This window comes from Saccostrea echinata, unplaced genomic scaffold, assembly GCF_033153115.1.
Source record: "Saccostrea echinata isolate AGI-Se365-2 ecotype Australia unplaced genomic scaffold, CSIRO_AGI_Sech_v1 ptg000036l, whole genome shotgun sequence".
Lineage (NCBI taxonomy): Eukaryota > Metazoa > Mollusca > Bivalvia > Ostreida > Ostreidae > Saccostrea > Saccostrea echinata.
Window position 1 is genome coordinate 9,395,055 of NW_026889785.1, and position 22,446 is coordinate 9,417,500.

A 22,446-nucleotide genomic window follows, 5' to 3' on the forward strand; every position below is an offset into this window, starting at 1 on the left:
TCCACGTCCCACAGTGGGACTGGGGGGGGGGGGGTGTTAGATTTGTCTATTTTAACCATTTCTGTAGCGTAAGTATTTATTACAAGCATTTTGACCATAGTTTCCTCCACAATTTTTGCATTGCATGGTATGACTAAGGGATAGGGCTGCGCAATAATATCGATATTCCGGTATATTGCGATTCGTTAACAAAAAAAAAATCATATTGCTTTACGTTTTCCAGTACCGCCCTTACAAAAAAGTATTTGGAGCTTCTGGTTTGGGACCAAAGTGCACAACGAGTTCCGAGCTGCTAGGAAATCAATTAAACGTCTGACACGCTACAAATTTTTATTATAACTGACTTGTGACGTATAGTTTACATAGTTTTGATACTCCGAACCAGACACCGAGCGCGACTATTAAAACGTATTCACTTCACTACCCTTTTTCTAAAATGAATAAGACATGAATTGAAATTAACCAAAATTAACATAAGTTAAATGTTTTGATATTGAAATTTGTTTTAGGATGTGCATCTCGATGATAAATCCTCAAAGGCTTATGTATTTTTTTTGTACTTTTTGCTCAAGAACTCAGATGCAGTGTTTTAACTGAATGTATGTGTCGAGTGTACCGCTGTGCAAAAAAACGTGCGAGTTCTCCTGATGATCTGAACAATGTTTGTTTACCTATATATGTTCAAATATTTAAAAAAAAAAATAAAAGAATGACAATTTTACAAGAGATAAAAGTCACGTTCTAAAGCTGCGAAAAACAGTATGTGGTATGGGCATACTGAATGTAACAAAAACCAGGAAAGATGCTGTGATTACATTAAAGCACATAGCAAATGATGCAATAAAACACATCTTCCAAATATCATAGACTTCCCTAACATAACTCAACAAGATGCCAAGGGGCCACATCGCTCACCTGAACACTTTGGCTCAGTATTGAAAAGTTTAGATATAAAAATCGGTATTGTCTTCTTGATACTAAACGCTGAGCTACATACTCTAACAATGTTTCTCTGACTCTCTTTCTTTGAACTGAAATAGATCACACATCATCTGGAAGCAGCAGTTGTTGAGATTATTGATCTACTTTTAAATACATGTACTAACCCATGATACATGTGCATAGTGTGTTGTATTGGCTCTGGAATGGCCAAAAAGGTTAACACATAACCCATGTGAATAATCAAGATAACTTTCATAATAATGTTCAGATCAACAGAAAATTAAAAAAAAAATACTCATTAGATAAAAAAGTTCAAATTTAAACACTCATCAAAATATTGCTGTTTGCAACACTTGTATCATTCATAAAATAATCTCAAACAAACTAATTCAGAGCATTTGTGTCCCCCGCTTAGGGAAAAAGCAGTTCGGGGGGGGGGGGTTAACCCCTCCGGATCTGTAATAATGCTTTTACGAGTTTGTACACGCCAGACGTCAGAACTTTTTCATTTTACATGTTGAATACCATCATCTAGTAAATCCAGGAAAAAAAATTTCAAAAAAAAAGAAGGATCGTCCAGGATTTGAACCCGGGACCTCTCACTTGCTAAGCAAGAATCATACCCCTAGACCACGGAGGCACTTGATTATACAGCAAATTAAATGCAAACATTAGGTCACATATAATGTTTATATTTACGTTTGATATTGTCAAAATTCTTAAATAACACATAGTGTCTAAATTAGCCTTTACTAAACAGTTCTACTAGATGTAATTAGAATATAAAATCCGCGGACAACCTGTATTATACGTAATGACTCTCCACGTGCCACTGTGCGAAAAATAGTGCCAAGCAACTTTTAATACAATAAATAAAAAACAAAGTAATATCCCCAACTTTCAGCGAAAGCGGGGGACAAAAAATAGAGCGTGAAACTTTGAGAGGGGAGAGAGAGGCCATAGGGAGTTATGGTATAAAATTTCATTGCAAAAGCCAAAAAGCATCTTGAGATATCGCCCGGAAACGAAAGTGTTACACACAGACGGAATTTATAAATTAACGACCTTGAACTTTGACCTTTTGATCTCAAAATCAATAGGAGTCTTCCTTTGGCCACAGGGAGTTGTGTAAAATTTCATTGCAAAAGCTCAAAGAATTCGCAAGATACAGCACGGAAAGGAAAGTGTTAAAACGGATAGAATTTTTGAATTAATGACCTTGACCTTTTGACTTCAAAATCAGTAGGGTTCTTTTTTTAGGCCATAGGGAGTTGTTTTGCAAAATTTCATGCGAAAACTCAAAGGGTTCTCGAGATACCGCGCGGAAACGAAAGTGTTACAGACAGACAGAAATACAGACGGACGGACGGACACACAGACCCAAATTAATATCCCCCACTTTCAGCGAAAGCGGGGGAAAAATACCTAGGGATAAAAAATACATAGAGGATATTCAATGTTTTGAAGATGAATATGGAATTTATTTCACGAGTGGGACAGGATTTTTTGATATTTTCACGAGTGCGAAGCACTCGTGAAAATATCAAAAAATCCTGTCTCATGAGTGAAATAAATTCCATATTCATCTACAAAACATTGAATTTTCTGTTTATTACATTTTCTTTGATTTTCCCTTTGCCTCTGTCTTTTCTTAACACAGTGTCATAGGCTTGACGTCATAGTTGAGCGGTTGAGCCGTCGATCGTAGCTTAGCAGTTGTGTGATTGAAAACATTACATATCATGGATTTTAGCAACATATTTGGGAAGAAATTTGCAGTTTTAGCTCTATCAAGATGCTTATTTACTATCTCTATCTTATGACAGGCCAGAAATTAATTTTTACTTACTTTGATATCTTTTCACACTGTGAGAGAATATCATTTTGGTATACTTTCATACTGTGAGAGAATATCACTTTTTTTTCAATAAATTAATCACAGTATTGTAGTGCTTTTAGTTGACGGCACCACAAATCCCGCTAATATATAGCGAACAAATAACAAACGCGAGCTGGCCACAAAATATACTTGTATTGTGTACTGTATAAACCCGCGTAATGTCATGGGGAGATAACCAAAAAGAACACTGTAAAAATGGAAAATAAAAGATGTGTGTAAAATCAGTCCGTTTGCACCACACTGCCCCCCTCTAGGCTCCTTTAAGTCCACTAAAGGTTAAGCCGATCTGGGCGATGTATTTCACGGCCAGCTCGAGTCCGCAGTGGCCTCGATTCCTGTTCAACAATAATCTCCTTCTCAGGTGTCTCCAAGGAGTCATCTGAGTCAATGTTTTCTTGGTTGGGCGCTCTGTCTGTTTCAACATTCACTTCACCTTGATGTTCCTATATGGTTTCCAAGTCGTTTTGTTCTGGGAGAATATATCTGTTGACCCAGCCAGGTACGAAATCAGAGGTATATGCCTTAAGACGATCGTGATGAATCACAGCCGACCTTTTTCGTCCTTGTACCTCGTACAAAACAGGCCCGTATTTCTTTTTGACGATAAAAGGCCCCTCCCAAACAGATTGCAACTTGGGTGACTTGCCTACTTGTTTAGCCATTTTGTTGACATAAACCAAATCGCCGACTTCGTACTGCTTACTGGAAACACGCAGATTATAAAGACGCTTTTGTTTTATCTGTGCCTGCTGAAGAGATTTTCTCGCAACATCATGGGCTGTGCTCAAAGCATGTTTAAGCTTCTCAACGTACGTTGGGGTGTCCAGTGGGTCTCGAATTGTCTCTGGGTCCTTAAAAACTAGTTCGGCCGGTTGGTGTACCTCTCTACCTAACATCATAAAGTTTGGGGATATTCCTGTGGCTTTGTGTGGAGTGCTTCGGTACGCAGAGAGTAAGAGGGGCAACTGCTCATCCCAAGTTTTCTGCTCTTTGTCAACATAACACCGGATCATTTGCAAAACAGTCCTATTGAAACGTCCAACCTGACCGTTAGAAGAAGGATGATAAGGTGTGGTCCTTGTTTGTGCAACTCCTAGCAATTTGCACACTGTCCGGAACAGGTCCCTTTGGAAATTTCTACCCTGATCAGTATGGATCTCGGGAGGGGCGCCGAACCTAGCTATAAACTCCTCCACAAGCTTTTTTGCTGTTGTCTCACTGCATTGGTCAGGAACAGCATACGCCTCTACCCATTTGGTGAACTGATCAGTTATTACCAGAATGTACTTATTACCACTTGAACTTGCAGGGAAGGGTCCAAGCACGTCAATATGCAAACGATCTAGTGGAGCACCATAAATATAGGACTGTATTGCTGCTTTGCTTTTACGCGAAGCTCTCTTTTCCGTGCCACATATGGCACAACTAGATACATAGTGCAGAACATCTGCTGTCAGACCATACCAATAGAAGCTGCGTTTTACTCTGTCCAGAGTTCTTCTTTCGCCTTGGTGTCCAGAGTACGGTGGATCATGACAAATCTCTATTACTTTCCGCCTGAGTGATCTTGGCACAAACAGTCGCAGTGACCGTGTGTCTGAATCATGCAACCATTCGTAGTGGAGTATCCCATTGACCAGACGAAACTGCTGAAAATTGAGGAAATAACTCCTAGCTGCTGGGCCAAGGATTCTTACGTCACATGACTCCGGTTTGTCATGTAACAACCAGTTGGTTACGAGTTGTGCTTCTTTGTCCTCAGATTGTGCGGTTTTTAAATCCTCCTGTTCCAACCAGTTGCAAGTAGCAGGCTCAGAGGGTCTTACTTCACGAACTGTCAGTGGTACAATATAATCAACATCCTCTGTAAATCTCTCCCACTGCTCTTCAACTCTCTGGCAGTATGCACACCCTCCACAAGGTAACGACTTCCAACAATAACCAGCACTGTAACAATCACAAGTTGTCTTATCTAGCCGAGATAAGGCGTCTGCATTCCCATGTGATTTTCCTGCTCGGTGCTGAATGACAAAAGAATACTGACTCAATTCTTCGAGCCACCGAGCCAGTTGACCTTGTGGTGATTTAAAATGAAATAACCATGCCAAACTGCTGTGGTCAGTTCTGAGGAGGAATTTTCTGCCTAACAGATAATGTTTGTACTGATGACAAAAGGCAACCACTGCGAGCAATTCTCGTCGAGTGACGCAGTACCGCTCCTGTACAGGTCCTAGGCGTCTGCTGGAGAAAGAAATCACCTTTTCAACGCCATCCTGTTCCTGAGAGAGGACCGCTCCAATGCTGAAATTGGAAGCATCCGTGTCAAGAATCATGGTACCCTCAGCAAGTGGGTATGCAAGGACTGGAGCTGAAGTAAGAGCAATTTTTAGCTCCTCAAATGCTGTCGCCTGTTCTTCACCCCATTGGTACTGTACACCTTTGCGTGTGAGGTTGTGTAAAGGACGAGCTATATCAGCATACCCTTTCACAAATCTGCGATAGTAGTTCGTCAACCCTAAAAAGGCTTGGAGCTCTTTGAAGCTTCTTGGAATTGGCCATCTCTGCACATCTTGAATCAGCAAGGGATTCGCACGAACACCATCTTTACTTACAACGTGACCCAAAAATACAACCTCCTCTTGGAATAAGCTGCATTTTTTTGGCTTTAACTTTAGTCCAAATTTCCGAAATCGGAGAAACACCTTTCTAAGATTACTTAAGTGTTCATGAAATGTACTTCCTGTAATAATTACATCATCTAGGTAGATAAGAAGGATGATCCACTGAAGTCCTCTTAAAACCAATTCCATTCCCCGTTGGAAAGTAGAGGGCGCATTGCAGAGCCCAAAAGGCATCCTTGTGTATTCAAACAAGCCATGTCTGGTAATAAATGCAGTCTTGGGTCTGTCACTTTCAAGAACTTCAAACTGGTGATACCCACTCATTAGATCCAGTGTGGAGAACAGTTTGGATCCCCCTAAGGTGTCAAGACACTCCTCAATCTTAGGCAGAGGGTAAGCATCTTTCTGTGTGACTTCATTTAACTTCCGATAGTCCACGCACCAGCGTACTCCACCATCTTTTTTTCGGACTAACACTACAGGAGATGCCCATGCGGAGCTTGAGGGGACTACCACACCATTTTCCAATTGCTTTTTCAAATAGTCAGCTTCTTCACTCTGAAAACTTAGAGGTGTTCGTCTCGCAGGTTGTCTGATAGGTTTGGCTCAATCTGTGTTGATTTGGTGCTTAATTGCAGTAAAAGTACCAAGGTCATAGTCCTCTCTGGAGAAAATATCCTCAAATTCAGAGAGTAAGCTGACAAGTGCCTGTTGTTCAGATTTCGTCATATTCTTGGAAGATTTCTCTGCAAGCTCCAGTAAGTGGGCTGGTACAGTTTCGCTTTCAGCTTTTCTACCTATCGTTTCATCAACTTCAATTTGATGTGCTGTACCTACACTTACTGCTGCTGAACCAATATCCTCACTGACTTCTGTCAACTTTCCCAAATGGGTTCCCTTAGCAAGGCGAATTTTCTTATCTCTGACATTTAAAACCCGAACAGGTACTTTGTCTTCCATATTGACTAAGCAAGATCCAACCAAAACACCATTAGGAAGATCATCATTGCAACTGTCTAAGACAGACAATATGCCACTTTGTGGTACCTGTACTCTTCCAACGATAATCTTCTCACTCTCTGGAGGTATCCAACAGCTTTCATCGACCATTACAGAGCTGCAAGCTGGGTAACTGTTATCGCAGCTTAGGGTTCCAGATATAATTTCCCTTCCAATGCGAAGGTTACCTTGTCCTGTGAATATAACAGCTTCTAGGGAGTTAAGAATATCCATCCCAATTAAAACAGAATCCCGTATTGGTGCAACATATACTGGCCAATGGGTTGATTGGCTGCCAATTTGGATTGTCGCAGTGACACCTCCAAATGCAGTCATTTCTGCACCATTTTCAGCATTCATGAGTCGAACTTGCTGGCAGTTACTAGTAACAATCCCTGCCTCTTGGGCAATGGTAGAAGAGAAAACAGTAGCATCTGCACCAGTATCCACAACACCTTTGGTCTGTACATTATTCACAAAGACAGGGATTATGATCCCCTTTCCTGCTCCGTGAAGCCTTGTGCACTTGATTTGTTCTGCTGTCTTTGATGTCTCTTCCTTTACTGTTGGCAATTTCTGTTCCTGCAATTTGACTGTTTGGGGTCGAGATTTGCAGTCACTTTTGAAGTGCCCAGTCTGTCCACATTGAAAACATCTATTTTCTATATCCTTTAGTAGGTGGTCACGTTTCACTCTCTCTTTCTCCTGATTCCGTTTAAGTTGTGACTCTATTTGCTTAAGACGGTGGTCTAGCTGCTCCATGGTGATATATGAGGGTTTCTGAATCCGCTGCACTCCAAGAGTCTCTGCATCATCATCAGGAGGAAAATCATCATCAGAATCATCTGTCCAGGTTACCCTCCTAGTCCTTTCTCGCTTCTGATAGTCATTATCTCGCCCCACAGTGGCCCTGTAATTATGTTCTTGATATGTGACAAGTTCTATTGCTTCATTAAGTGTCTTAGGGTTTCTGTTTAGCACATCATATGCAATCCGGGTATTCCGGTATCCTCTTAAGAAAGATTCTGCTGCAAGTTGATCTTGCATTTCCAAGTCAGTACCAGGATAAGCTTGGGTAATTAAGCGACGCACTTCTTCACCAAACTCATCATTTGACTCTCCTTTTTGTCTAATCTCTGCCAGTTTCCTGCGAACAGTGGCTGGGGGGTCTTTGCGCCCAAAGCGTTTAGTGAGGCTGTCGCGTATTGAAATGTAGTTGGCTGTTAGTGCTTTAGGCAAGGAGCAGACATACCACATTGCTTTACCCTTCAGACTTTCATAGAGGCGGTCTATTTTCTCAGTTTCCATCCAGTTATACCGCTCTGCTAGTCTTTCAAATGGAACAAGGAAAACTTCAATATCTTCCTTGCCTTCATATGTCGGGAGTTTAGTCTGAGGACCTCTTGGTGCTGCTTGGTTGTTCTCCAAGGACCTGGGTCCACCTCGGGAGCTAGGTTGATAAGGAGAGGGTCTCTGTCCTTTCCTAGCTTCAATGACACGCAAGGTTTCGTCAAATGGTCGGTCTGTTCCCCTTCGGTCTGAGGTGAAGTCAGGTGCATAACCAGCAAACAAAGGTTGCTGAGATGATGGTGCCCATCCAGAAGTCGGATGACCATGTGACCTTGGGGTTGGTGCAACATCTGAAACCTGTGAACTAACCGGAGGATACTGTCCAGTCTGCATCAATCCCGAAGCCGCATGTGGCCTCGGGGTTGAAGCAAATGCTGGGATTCTTAGGGAATGACTTATCTCTTCCTTTGATTCCTCAAGAAATTTCTGAAACATGGCTTGCTGTATAGCAATCTGTTTTGTTGAAGATTCTTTTATTTCCTGCATAGTTTGTGCAAATAATTCTTGATTCTGTTGCTGCTGTCTGTCAAAAGAAGAACTGAAAGACTCAAGTGTCTTGTGCAGCCAGACGTTGTCATCCTCATTTCTATTATCAGTCGCTATTCCGCTGTCACTATAGTTAGTATCTTTCATCATTGCACCATCAGTGTTTTCGGCCTCGTTCGTCATGTTGGAATGAGAGGAACTCTTGTTCATCTACCTCAAGTGTATCACATGGGGTGTAACACTCCTTAATAATGTCAAGCTCAAGTCGCCTTAACCACTTCTGGGACAAAAGATAGCCTGGGTGCAAACCGTCTGATAGCAACTCAAAAAAGTATCTCTTTTTGCCCCGTCTGGAATCCCGAAAGTCAGCGTTGAATTTAAGAGTGTTTCGACCTAGCTCTCGGTTTCTCTGTTCAATATGTGTATTAAGAAGATCTACCTGTTTTTCAACTTCTTGATCCGAGTCGAGGAATATTGTTGGATTCTGATGCCCCTTGATATCGTTGTACAGAGAAACTAAATAAATAGGTATGCCAATAAACTTAATTCGGCAGTTATTCCCAAGAATAAAATCTTTGGCCCTGTGTAGCTCTTTCACGACAGATGGCACTGTATCAATTTCCTTACCACGAATGTTAATATATTTTCCTTGTTTTTTTGTTATATCACAAGTTCCACCCCAAAAATAAACTGTTACTGGCTTGTGTCCTTTAGCAAGATGAGGGAACTCCTGTATCAATATGTCTACAAGCTCCTTGGTCGTTGCCCCCTTCTTATACAGGAAGATGAGTGGCAAAGATGTGTCCTGTCTTATCTGCTCCAATCGAATGCCTTTACTGTCAGAGAGCAAAATTGCTATGCTTCGTGACTCTTCCTGTGGAACTACCAATGGTCGTGACTCTAGGAAATGCACCAAATCCTTTTCTGATCGCTACAATAAACTTTGTTCGCAGTGAACAATGAAAATAATTTGATGTCCAAAGTGATCGCTGTGAGCACCAAGGGCATGCAAATCCTTAAGTGTGATTTTTTTTTTTTTTTTTTTTTTTTTTTTTATGAAATTTTATTACTTCTAATTATCCAATTCTTCTCAAAATAAATGAATAAAATTTTATTTCCAATAATCTTCATGAATTTACTTGTAATTTACTCGAAAACTCTACTTGTTAAAATTGTTTTGCTTTTTATCTAAAAAATTGATGCGAGTATTGTTGTTTAATTTGTAAACACCCTGTACCTCTAGAACTTTAATTCTATAAATAGATTACGTCAACAAACATACGATTTGTACGATAAAGTCAATCAAAATTAATACATTTTTAATATTGAATTAAAGAAACAAGGTTTTTCTGAACACGGCATTGACTAGTTACTGAGTACCTCGAGATATTCCCAATCGGCACCCCCATACATTGCCGTGAAACACGTGCGCTTCGCTTTCACAATCTGCAACTCGTCAAAGTAACAAGTATCCGTCCTGATGTGGAACAATCCTGGACGAATCCCACTTATGTGACACCAGTTGTAGTGCTTTTAGTTGACGGCACCACAAATCCCGCTAATATATAGCGAACAAATAACAAACGCGAGCTGGCCACAAAATATACTTGTATTGTGTACTGTATAAACCCGCGTAATGTCATGGGGAGATAACCAAAAAGAACACTGTAAAAATGGAAAATAAAAGATGTGTGTAAAATCAGTCCGTTTGCACCACAGTATTTCACTGTTGAAAATGTAATAAACCATTACAGTCAACAAAACGTGCATATTGTAACAGTGTCCCATGATGTCTCTTCATTAATAAAAATGTAAATGCACCATAGAAGGTGTGTCAGGTAAAATAATGTACTGTATCTTTTCTTGATATATGATATATAATAATTCTTTTCTTAATGTTCACAAGCATTGCAGAGCTTGAAAGCTTTCACAATCACATGCTGATGTACAGTTCCGAGAGATTTGCCTACACATTCCCTGTCTATAGAGCTAGGATTCTTATGGCAGCACTCGACTACAATGAAAATATTGATCGAGGACCAATTGTAACGAAAGATTGCATTCACCCTCAAGATATTAATGGTTGAACGTCACTTATAATGTATACTATTATGAAGTTATATGTTTGTTGTCTATATATTTATGATTTATTATTGATATTTATTTAGATAAGACATTAAACATGCTTAAAAATGGTGTGAACCTGAGTCACAGTAGTTGTTCTTAATTACAATCATAAGAAAACCTTGTTACACAAATTCCTTCCAATATTTTGTTGCAGTAGAGTCAGTTTATATAAAAAGGATTTTAATACTTTCCCATCCACGATATGGTATTTATGAGTATGGACCCCCCCCCCCCCCCTTGTGAAAAGGTTTTCAGTAAATTGTCGAATCAAAGTTGTAAACCATTCGATGAAGTGTTAAGTCCTAAGGGGTTATGTTATTAGTTATAGTGTGGTCAATTGGTCAAGTAAATAAATAAATAAATTTCATAATAAGAAAGTGAGAGGATACATGTAAATTAAATTCTTGGCCAGGAAGCTAGATTTTGATTGGTTAATACCTGTGCAGGGAAGTGTGGAGTCTCAGATATAGATTGTAACCCCTACCGGGACCGATCTGATTGGAGACTGCAAGCGAGTTCCCCAAGGTTCAATAAACAAGCAAGACAATTGGTGGAGGTATTCAAAAGCCCTGTGTATGAGCAGATATTACTTGAGGTCAAGAGATAACAACATGCCAACACCAGTCAATGGACAAGTCAGCAGAGTCGAGGAGGATGATAATCATTTCGTGGAATTGAAACAAAGATTGAGACCATTCAACTCCTGGAGAGGGAAAGAGACGAACAACGTCATAGAATGGAAAAAGAGTCGACAACGAGATCGGCAGCAATTAGAGAACAGAGAAAACAAGATAGACAACCAGAGGCAGCAATTACTGCGTCTTCAGACCAGTAACAACCTGTCCTTGCGGGAAGCCCCAGCACCAACCAACAATGCTGTCCCTCGAAAAGTTAAACTGGACAAGTATGATGAGAAATCCTCAATTGTCCAGTGGTGGCTAAATTTAAGACTTTTATTTCTTTACAAAAATTATCAGAAACATCAGCCATAGATACCTTACCCTTTTATTTGTGATGAATCAGGGTTGTACCAATCTATGTTAATAGGGTAGTTAAGGTTTTCTTGGACATGGAATAACCTGTCTCCCCTACCATGAAATAGACTAGTCCAATGCTAAATATACAGCGGGTGTTGGCAGCTTCGGTCAGTCTATTTGAAGTCTCCTTGGAGTCTGTCTGCAAGTTTGTTCGCTGTAGCTGCAGAGTAGTTACCAGGTAAGGGTAAAGAAATAAGTGAGGACGCTAAATAAGCAGAATCACAATAAAGGTTACTACAGGGCTGAATAAGCCTTATAGTATAGAGCGCGTCAACTGGTCGACCACCGTAGCTTTTGCATTGGAAATAAAGGCTGAATAAGTCTGTACTCGAGTGCCAGAGTGAGCTGGAGACGCCAGTTGACTAAAGACCTCTTGTCCGTAACCAGGACCCTTGGTTGGGTCAGTTGTCCGGGGACATTGGTTAAGGGTAGGATAGGTGGTCCAGAGTCAAATTGTCCCTTGATTTCTTTAAGATTAGTTATGCGAATCATCGTAAATATATTAATTGAGTAAATTGTTTAAATAATCATCGTTAATATATTGATTAAGTTTGTGTCCTAGTGGACCAGATACAGATCATTTGTTTAGGTTATTGCACTGCAGAAATCCCGGGTGTAACCGGGTACGTGTCCACTTGAATATTGAGACCGCTCGGCTGGACACACGTTACATATTTAACGGGAGTAGGAGAAAGTTGATTTCTCTTTTGAAGCATCAATTAAATGCTCTTTAGATTCTATTCGGCAGGCCATTCACAACCGTTTTAAGCCATCATCCAGGGTCCAGCCACAACCTACAGCTGATGGACGCCAAACAGAAAGAGGCTTAAAAGTACGAGGACTTTATCTACCGCGTCAGGTCCCTTACAACTGATCGGAAGGTGGATCCTGGATGGCTGATCACGGTCATTATAAATGGCTTAAAACCCGACTTGAGTGCCGATGTCCTTTCCAGCAACATCGAACAGACCACCCTAGCAGATCCAGGTTCCAATCCCAGGCCCCATTCCGCCAGAATCAATTTCAAAGGTTCCAGACTCCAGTACCTCAATAGTCATACAACCAACGTCCCAGATATCGACCTGCTAACCAACGCTATGGTCCTAGAGGTGAGTGTTGCGATTCTGATAACAATAATGTTTCCTTTTCAAGATGTTATTATTGTAGAAAAGTATGTCATTTTAAGAGTGTCCTGAAAAATTTAAATTTGAAAATCAGCTTAGGAATTATACTATTTCTATGTCTAGGTCAACTCAGGCTAATTATTCACAATAGGAATTCGCGCCTGTCTTTAGGAGCAATTCTAGAGATGGGCACAGATTTAAGGGTAACGTACACCAAAAAATTTAGTGGCACATATGACCAAAATCACAATCCCCATACAGCTAAGTGGTCGCAACACTTTTGCATTGGTTGACTCGGGTATTTCCGTTTCTATTATTAATAGGGACTTCCTAGTAAAGACTACTCACACTAAGCACAAATTCTTACAACAAGATTTTCAGTCTGTAAAAGGGACTAGTTGCAAATTGCTACCAGTACTAGGGAAATTAAACAGAGAAATAGTCAGGCCTATCAGTTCAAAGTTCGTGCACTGTTCACGGAAGTTCAGTCGGTAGAGCGCTCGCTCCGTGATCGGGAGGTCGTGAGTTCGAATCTCGGCCGCGACAGACCTAAGTCGATAAAAATAGGTAGCAACTGTTCCTTCGCCATGCGCTCAGCACTTTGAAGTGAAAGTTGCGAGTCCTTCGGAATTGACCTTAAAAACCGAGTCCCCGTGTTAGGACAGGCGTTGGCACGATAAAAATCCCTCACTGCTCTAAGGCCCTGAGTGCCGAGTAAAGGTAAAAATTTTAAGCCCTTCACCGGTACATGGTGACGTCTCTATATAAGAGAAAAATTCTCGAATGGGACGTAAAACAACATATAATCAATCAATCAAAGTTCATGTAGTAGATGGTTTGCATCATTCATTCATTTTAGGTGTAGATTTACTGTTTTCATGATACAGTGCTAAGATTTTCCAAAGAAAATAGTTTGGTTATTCCAGACTCTCTGGGGGAAACCATTGTATGTGTAATTAGTCCCCTACCGCTGAAACCGGAGGGGACTACAGGTTTCCTCTGAGTCTGTCAATCTGTCCCACTTGGTTTTCCGCTACTTTTTTTTTATCTAAATCCTTGCAGATATTGAGCTGATTTTTGGTATGTAAGTGTATATTAATGTGTTGCAGATCAAGTTTGAATTTCGTTCCACTTCATTGATTTTTGAGGGAATTACGGCCTTTTTAATTTTTAAGGGTTTCCGCGCTTTTTTCTAAACGCTTCCAGATATTGAGCTAATCTTTGTTATGTGAGTGTATCTTGATGAGTTACAGATCAAGTTTGCATTATGTTCCGCTTCAATGATGTTTTGACGGAATTACGGCATTTTTAATTGGAACCAGATTACACTTGCCGGTAGGGGACTAGTATTGCTAATGCAATACTCTCAGAATGCTTGTTTCAACAGACAATGGGTATGCTAGGGCTAAATGAACTATCACAATTCCTCAAAGGTGTGAAATGAATGTCCCTGGACATATTTCCAGACATAACAATGGTGATATTGTTGTATTAAAACCCCATTATGATTTGCAGCTAGATATTGTGTTCAGTTTAACTGTAGTCAAGTTAACGACCGATTTACGACGTACGACGACGGACAAAAACTGATAACAATAGGTCACGCGAGTGACTCGGGTGACCTAAACAGACCACTTTTGGTGAACAGTTCCATTTATTAAATATAAGCATATTTTTTTTTAAAGGTGGAAGCAAGGAAACGATAGATGATGAGTTTCTCACGTCTTGTTCCTCCGAGTCAGGGAGTATCAATTCCCAATTCTCCTCCAGTGGAAAAACTCTAAAAAAGTGGTTTGTACTTGATAGAATAGAAAGAAGGTCTGTCAATGGTGCCCCATTAACAGTCCTTCTCTGCAAATCAGTGCTACCAGATGCCACAGATGTGTGGAACAAAATGTCACTTAGTACTAACAATTATCCTTGGAAAGCGTACATAGACATTTTTATTCAGTGGAAGGGATGAATATTGTCACAGAAGCAGTCACAATTATTTTTTAAAGTGTTTGGAAATTTAGCTGATTCTAATGCATATAATGGAGGAAACTCAGGTCTAGCCCTACGATATGATTATACCAAGAGAAGTGCGCTATTTGAATTGGAGGAAATCTCAAACACTTGACTGTGTAAACAGGTCAACTCTCGTCTCTTCCCAATATATCCAGTCATTCCCTTCCGAATGTAGGTGTCGTCTTATCCGCTTCACTCATCACACTTAAATAGGTGTCGCCTTATCCGCTTCACTCATCACATTTAGGAAAGTCTCACTTTTAGGTGTCGCCTTATCCGCTTCACTCCTCACGTTTGGGAAAGTCTCACTTCTATCTCAATAAAGCCCTTATTTGAACCTTTATAACACTTCGTTTTGTCAATCCTATGGAAAAGATTGAAAATAAATCAGAGATTCAGCTGTCCACAGACTTTCTTGTAGATGTGCCAACAAAAAACCCCAGAAATGTTCGATCTTACAGAAAACAATTAGCAAAAACAAGTTCTCAAAACAAGAACAGAACGCAGTTTTGGAGGACCTTACACTTCTAAGCAGCGGCTAAATAGATTAAGCAGGGGTCAGTTGCTGTTGACGGCAGTTCACCAATACACAAAGGAGAAACGATTCAAATGGCATCTTCAACTACAAAGTCCAGCCGACAATTACAACTGAAAAGGGAAAGACAAGAAGAAACGATAAGACATTTTTAAAAGTTCCAAGTTGTTAGAGAAATATAAAATGTAATACATATGACAGTTTTATCTCTTTTGAGGAATTGTGTATTTAACTAAACTAAGGTTTATAAATGATATTTCATACAAACGAGAAAAGCTCATAAATAAGTTGATGAAACGTTCTCAAATTGTTTCCATGTTTATACGTACATGTACATTGTACCCGGACCCAAAAACTTTTTCAATGAGGCGCAACATTAAAAAGCGATGATAAATACTTTGCTTTCCACCCAATTCCTGTTAACGTATGAAAGAAGGCGGTCATTATCCTAAGCTTGGTCTTGAATATACCGAAATGCGTCCTAGACATTGGACTTGCAAACCAACTTTCTGTACTTTTCTCCATATAGCCTGTGACCAGTGGAAGTAGCAACCCTCAGAGGTAACCCCTCAGATTGTTTCTCGTGTAGCTTGCTCAATTCCGCAACAATTGTCTGGACTGCCGCAAGTCTTGGTAGGATGGTCATTATGCTTGTGAAAACAGCGACATGGTCTACGCGGGGTTGTTAAGGAAGCATTCAGAATTTTGGGAGCTAAAAATCCGCGAAAATGTTGCACTGTGACGTCACAATGAGAACTCCGCTGCAGTCTGCATACACACTGTTACATAGGTTTTCACTGACATTTTTAAACTAATGCATGATTCTCTTCTTGCATGGTTTTATTTGTTCCAATGTATCAAATACTTAGCATTAAAAACTTTTTTCCGGGAATTTATTAATTATGCATCATGTTTTTCTCGGTGAAAGAGAAACACGTTGTTGTTTATCGCGCATGCCCAATGGGTGATCGGCGTCAGTCGAAAGCTTGATCGCGGAGAGCATGGTCTGGATTTTTTTGAACAGGTGCCTGGGACAAGAAGGCATAGTATATGTCATCGGAATGGATAGAGGATTAATTACAGGTATGTTCATTTAAAAGTGATACTGTTGACTGTATTCTTTTTGTTTTTTTGTGCCATTTATTTCGTTATTTAAGTGTTATAGTCTGTCCCACGGTACCAAGGACCTCACTTTTCGCCTCATATCTCAAAATGTATAAATACCTTGGTCTTCAAATTAGGTTCGATCGATAGATCATTTTTTTTCCAAACTTCCTCCATTTATCCGAACCCTCGAGTTCAACCGGTGTATTGACACGGCGGCAAATTCAAAGTCTACGGGGAATTAACATTACCAAAATGGCCACCACTTCGGAAGGGGATCCATCATTATTCGTGATTTTCCGTACATCGCCGTCAGTGACATAATGACGTAACTCACGTTCGGGAATGCTCTGTGTTTACCAATGTACGGAACACAATACAGCCCGAGACTTTCAAAGTGCCCAATTAATACAAAATAGCGTCTTCGACGTATCCGGTAACAAGTGTTTAACACTACTAAGAAAAGAGGTAAGATTCAACTCGTATCTTCTTCAGAAGTCATAACTGACAAAAGTAATCTGTAATGGAAAGAACGATCGAGGCTACAACAAAATTCAACCAAGTGACATCATTGCTTTACCAACACAGCATGATAGATCTATCTGTAAGCGAGTATGTTCTAATAATTTAGATTTGTAATTTATTACAACTTTACCTTTGCCTCGCAAATAAATCCAACACACTAGACAGTTTACTGCACGGTGTCACTTGCATTAATTCACAATGCTTACTGGCTTTGGTACATTTATAACTTTTAAGCACATACAAATCCACGTTTATACATTTTGAATCAATGTGCAAAACAAGATCTACATGTTGTCTGCATCAAACTACGTCATCAATGGATTTTGACCTTGGAAAAATTCCTGTATCGGCATTAGGTAAATGCAGGTCCTGGGATTTCAAACATTAGCATGTATTTTTAATAATTTTTTCATTAATGTAGCAGTTCTAATGCCAAACATAAAATACAAAGATAGTAAGTCCAAACAAAAAAATATGTGTGGTTCCGGTTACACTTCCAAAAAAATTAGGGTAGGTAGGTAGGTAGGGAATTTTTTTTTTTTTTTTTTTTATTTAAACAAAATGATTTTTTCAATTTTTCTAAATAATACCTATCACTGCTTTGCAAATGGCATTTAGATGAGATGTGATAATATACTGGTCAATATTGGTAGGGGACACCTACTTGCTAGCTTGCTTTGGACTTAATACTATTAAACACTTGCACTATGTTTTGCAAGGAGGCTGTCATTGCTGAAACTAAAACTTAAACCGGAGCCATTGATGGAAATTGGGGAAAATTCCGGAAAGAATATGAAAATTGCCAAAAAAAAGTTTAGGGTCGGGGGTATAAAATAGGGAAGGTCGGGTAACCTGAACCACACATATTTTTTTATTTGGCCTAATCACACAACCCCCATAACATGAATGGAATATATTTTTTAAAATTCATTATGTTTATTTGTATAGATCTAGAGTCTACTTCATTTTTTTTTTAATTTTAAAAAACGTTTGTGACAGAAATTTCAATGACTTTACAAATTAAAAAAAAAAACTTTTGAGCCCATTTTAAATTGTAATGTGAAAAAATTCTACATTTGCAAGAAACATGAGAAATATAAATCAAAGCCTTCTCATTATTTTTTTTAATAATAATATTAACAATGAAAAGTAAAATAAAAACAATAGATAAAACTAAATTAAGCATTATTTTTTTTATTTTGAAACAATAATTTAATTATTAGGAAAGAGAACATGAGGACATATCATACAGACAAGAGCATGCACACATGTACATTTGGCCAAAATAAAATTATTGTTTGATTGGAATTGCCTCCTGCCTCATTGAAATGACCCCTCCTGGAAAAATTGTATTGACCAAAAATAAGAAGATTTTTTTTAATCGATCAATTCTAGGCCTATTACCACATGTGCCACCCAATCACTTAATAAGTGTAGGATCTAAGCAAAACTGGGTTCCTGGTTCATAGGAGATATCCTTTACAAAAAGATAGAAAATACCATGTTCATCCCTTATTGAGATTTTATCATCAATTTTTAATTTAAGTTTAATTTTGAAAAAAAAAAATCTCTCCCTCCCTCCTAGGTCTGAAACCTCCCAGGCGGCAATTCCAAACAAACATTTTTAAGGATGGTCATACATTAAATTAATTAATTCAACCTTAAGTAGCTGCAGAAATGTGTTTGTAGCTTACTAATACATTTTTTTGGAAATCTGTCTACAGTTATCTGTGAAATCATTTTTAAATTATGGGGTCAGGCCCTTGGGAAGCAATTTAAGTGTGTGTTTGGGTTGAGTTGGGGGGGGGGGAGGGGGCAAACATTTTCAGTTTAAGCTTCACAAGCCAAAAAAAAAGAGGTCATCATATGTGTTTATATTAATCGTATCAATTAGTCAAACTTTGTTGTCAAACCTCGTTATCCTACGATGGGACTGATAAAAACTTCCAAGATATCCAAGTATTCAAGATATCAAGAGTAAAATACTTCAAGAATATTAAAGTAGTTGGGACTTCCAAATCACTTTGACATATCCATGGATATTTGAGATATATCAGTGCTCAAGACACAAAGTATCATAATTTATAACTACTGCTTTGCAAATCAAATTCATGCTGTGAAAATTGTCATAAAACTTGAATAACAATTTGTAAAAATATCAAATCTCAAATTACTTTAAATCTTAATTAAATTAGTGAAATTGCAGGGTAAAACCACTCAACATAACTATGTTATTTGTAATTTTGTTTGAACTGTTTTCAGCATTTTAAGTTACATTTAATTTGAAAAATATTCCAAGAGGTAAATGAATTGTCTATCCTATATTTATTAAGATTATCTTATAGATATTCAGACTGAAGAAGAAATGCTCAGTGCTGCTGGTATCCATGGTTTGAATGTCAATTGGTACAAAAGAAGTCATGACTCATATTGGACATAATAAACATGAAGCCGTTTAGAGAAACATCTATGAATGGATTAGAAAGTGAGTATTTTTCTCTCCAGTATATCACTAACACTTCAATTTGTGTCTGGCTCATCAAGTGATCACTACTGGGAAAACTACCTGGTAATCTTTGTTTTAGACTAGTCTTTGGGCCTGAAAAAGATGACAATAATACACATATTAACATACCAAATGTCATGAAGATTCTCTGTAAAGTGAAATTAAGGAATAATGAAAATTCAGATGATTTCATTTGTATATGTATCATGATATCATAAATTCTTTCTGTACATATGAAAAATACATGATGATTTTTTTAATTTCAGATACAAGGGCCAAGTCCATTGTATATACTTCAGACAGAAAAAAAGACATTTTCTTTTATATTCATATACATGTACATGTTTATATACTTACTGTCCAGACCATCCAGAAGAATGTCCTGTAACTTGTTCATGTATGTTTCATCTAGATAAACTCTGAAAATTTGAGTGGATTGTCCTTTACGTGCATGTGCGCCTTCTTGTCTTGATGTCTGCTCATCATAACAATGTATTCCAATTAATTAATACCTTCAAAATATTTTTTTATAGTTAATAAATACATAACAAGGTAAATGTTGCTTCTTTACTACAATTCTTTAATCAATAAATAGTCCTTCAAATGGTGTTGAATAACATGAATAAACTGAAAAAGAGACACAAACCAGAGCAGTGATGTGCCCATTTTATACAATTTAAATGATCTCTGCTTTTTTACCTTTATGTTAGTGTTTTGACCTTGACCTTTTATTTATTGTGCTAGAATACTGTTCACACGTAAATTACATGATGTATTAATTTTGCACATGTATGAATTTATTGCTTGATTTTCTTTTTGAGGTGTTTGAAAATGGGTCTACCATGGGGGAGGTAAATAATAAAACTAATAATTTATCTAAATGTCTACATGTAAAAGAAATTATGAAAGATGATTTTTTTTACGATACTTAGTGTTTTAGTAAATAGAAGTCTCAAGGGTTGTATGGCGGGTAAACTTACAGCATATTTCGACAATAAAAAATGTCTTGAAATAAAAACATTATTTTTTGAAAAATTTAAAACTAGAAAAATTATTAGACAGTAAATTGAACATAATCACAGAATCGAAAGTGAATTACAAATGTATATATAAAATTGTAAACACGGAGAGACAAAAAAATCACACATGAGGGAATTTGTATAATGTGAGACATGAATTGTGTTAAAGATTCATTCACTGACTGATTGTCCTTTATTTAAAAGTTACAGGATATTTTGAGGATATTAGACATTAATAATACAATGCAATAACAAAGTTTATCAAATAGTGGAAAATAATCTTTGGATTATGTCAAATAAAGATAGATATTAAATAAATGCATTGTTTATTTAGGTGGGAATTTTTTTTACTCAACATTTTTAAAATGAGAAATACTGCATTAAGTGCATTTAATTTGTAACCTTAAGTCCCCCCCCCCCTCCCCCGGGCTCCAACAACAACGACAAAATACTTAAAAAAATGTAGAACAGTAGTTGTATATCAGATAATGTGAATCTCCTATATATGTAATTAATGCTACAAATTAATTTTTTTAGCATGTCTTAAATGCAATATAAATAAATGCAAATAATCCGTATATAGTATTTACCATATGCACTTGTGCCTAGAAGTGAAATATTACATCTTTTGATTTTCATGCAATTTTATCAATGCATGTATTTTAGTGGATAAATAATGTTGATTTTTCATCTTGGGCAAAGCATGCAGTAGATAAGTTAACTCTTGAAATATAGTTAAACCTGGACTGCATCGATAAACATGTAACATTTATTTATATATTTTTACACTTACTACCTAGCAATATCCTAAAGCTCTGTAAGATAAAACACAGAAGACCCTTAGAATTTGATTAGTCCTGTAAAATTAAAACTAAGTTCAGAAAAAAAAATCTTGAGTGTCCAAAATATTTGTTATTTATATAAAAAAAACTGTATAGTGATTCGTCAAGGTGCTGACACTTCACATAAATGTAAAATTTTGGTTTTTATGGATCAGCCAAATGCATAAAGTGTTCAAAGTGAAAGTAGATCGACCTACGTGATCATGCATTTAAATGAATAAATAAAAATCTAGCAGCTTGTAAATTAAAAAAAATCATTCCGTTGTCTTTATATTAAATTAAAAGGTGTATTTGTACACTTCCTTTTTTTTTCTAGTAGTTTTATGAACTGAAATAAGTTGATAAAAATGTCAGTTTTCGTTTTTTTTTCTTTGACATGTAACATGTTATGGGGCACTTACGCGAACATTCTGACTTATTTTCAGCATTTGAAACAGTTCTTTCTTGGATGTATATATGGTATAACATAAAGAAAAGGACGACAACTTACCATCTTGCTACATTTTCAACAAATGAAGCAGTAAATAACACACTCTTGCACCAGACCATGTCAACATCCGTTTCCAGAGAAAATGCGTGACCTCAATATCCACAACTTGTACTGCATTGAATTCGGATTATTTTCTCTCATTTTATGAGAAAACTCGTCAAAATATATTTGAATGCAAAACATACTTATATTATTTACCATATCACACTGAATTACTTTCGTTGGATTTTTAGGATTTTTTGTAATTTTAATTTGGAAAGAACGACTACTCCCTCAATAAACTGGTTTCCTGCCCCGTAATCTCGACGCTAATGGACGAGTTTACCATGTTAAATCCCCGTAGACTTTGAATTTTCCGCCGTGTCAATACACTGGTTGCGAGGGTTCGGATAAATGGAGGAAGTTTGGGAAAAAAATGATCTATCGATCGAACCTAGTTTGAAGACCAAGGTATTTATACATTTTGAGATATGAGGCGAAAAGTGAGGTCCTTGGTACCGTGGGACAGACTATAAAAGCAATGTTGTACGTGGGAGCACGTGTACTAGATAAAACATGCATTCTATCAATTCTGACTGTTTAAATAATTTTGTCCTACAGACCACACGTGTACATACATCGTCAGATTTTTTTTCAGTTTTGAGAGAAATTCCATGCAGAATTAGTTTATGGCATAACTTTGGGTAAAAGCCAGTATGTTCAATTGTTGATTTGTTTACCCTCGGTGAGCAAATTATTTCGGTTTGGTTCTGTATGATGTAAATATTTTCATTTAGCAAATTCTGATTCAGAATATGCTTAGGTCAACGAGTACTAGACCAGATGGGCTAAT

The 22,446-nt window shown here is 37.8% G+C and overlaps 1 protein-coding gene across 1 annotated transcript; it reads right to left on the reverse strand.

The window, feature by feature from the left end:
* Positions 1-3,285: 3,285 nt before the first annotated feature.
* On the reverse strand, positions 3,286-8,445 carry LOC133199998 (uncharacterized). The gene is made up of 2 exons (XM_061335772.1): positions 6,111-8,445; positions 3,286-5,972 (listed from the first exon to the last, which is right to left on the reverse strand). Exons 1-2 carry the CDS (start codon positions 8,443-8,445, stop codon positions 3,286-3,288), a joined length of 5,022 nt encoding a protein of 1,673 aa, XP_061191756.1.
* Positions 8,446-22,446: the final 14,001 nt, after the last annotated feature.

What these genes read in the sequence shown, in the direction of transcription:
- LOC133199998 (XM_061335772.1), bottom strand. Translation starts at nt 8,445, where the DNA reads ATGAAAGATACTAACTATAGTGACAGCGGAATAGCGACTGATAATAGA. An exon ending in CAGAGAGGACTATGACCTTG is followed by an intron (nt 5,973 to 6,110) that starts GTACTTTTACTG and finishes ATGGTGTGGTAG; the next exon opens with TCCCCTCAAGCTCCGCATGG.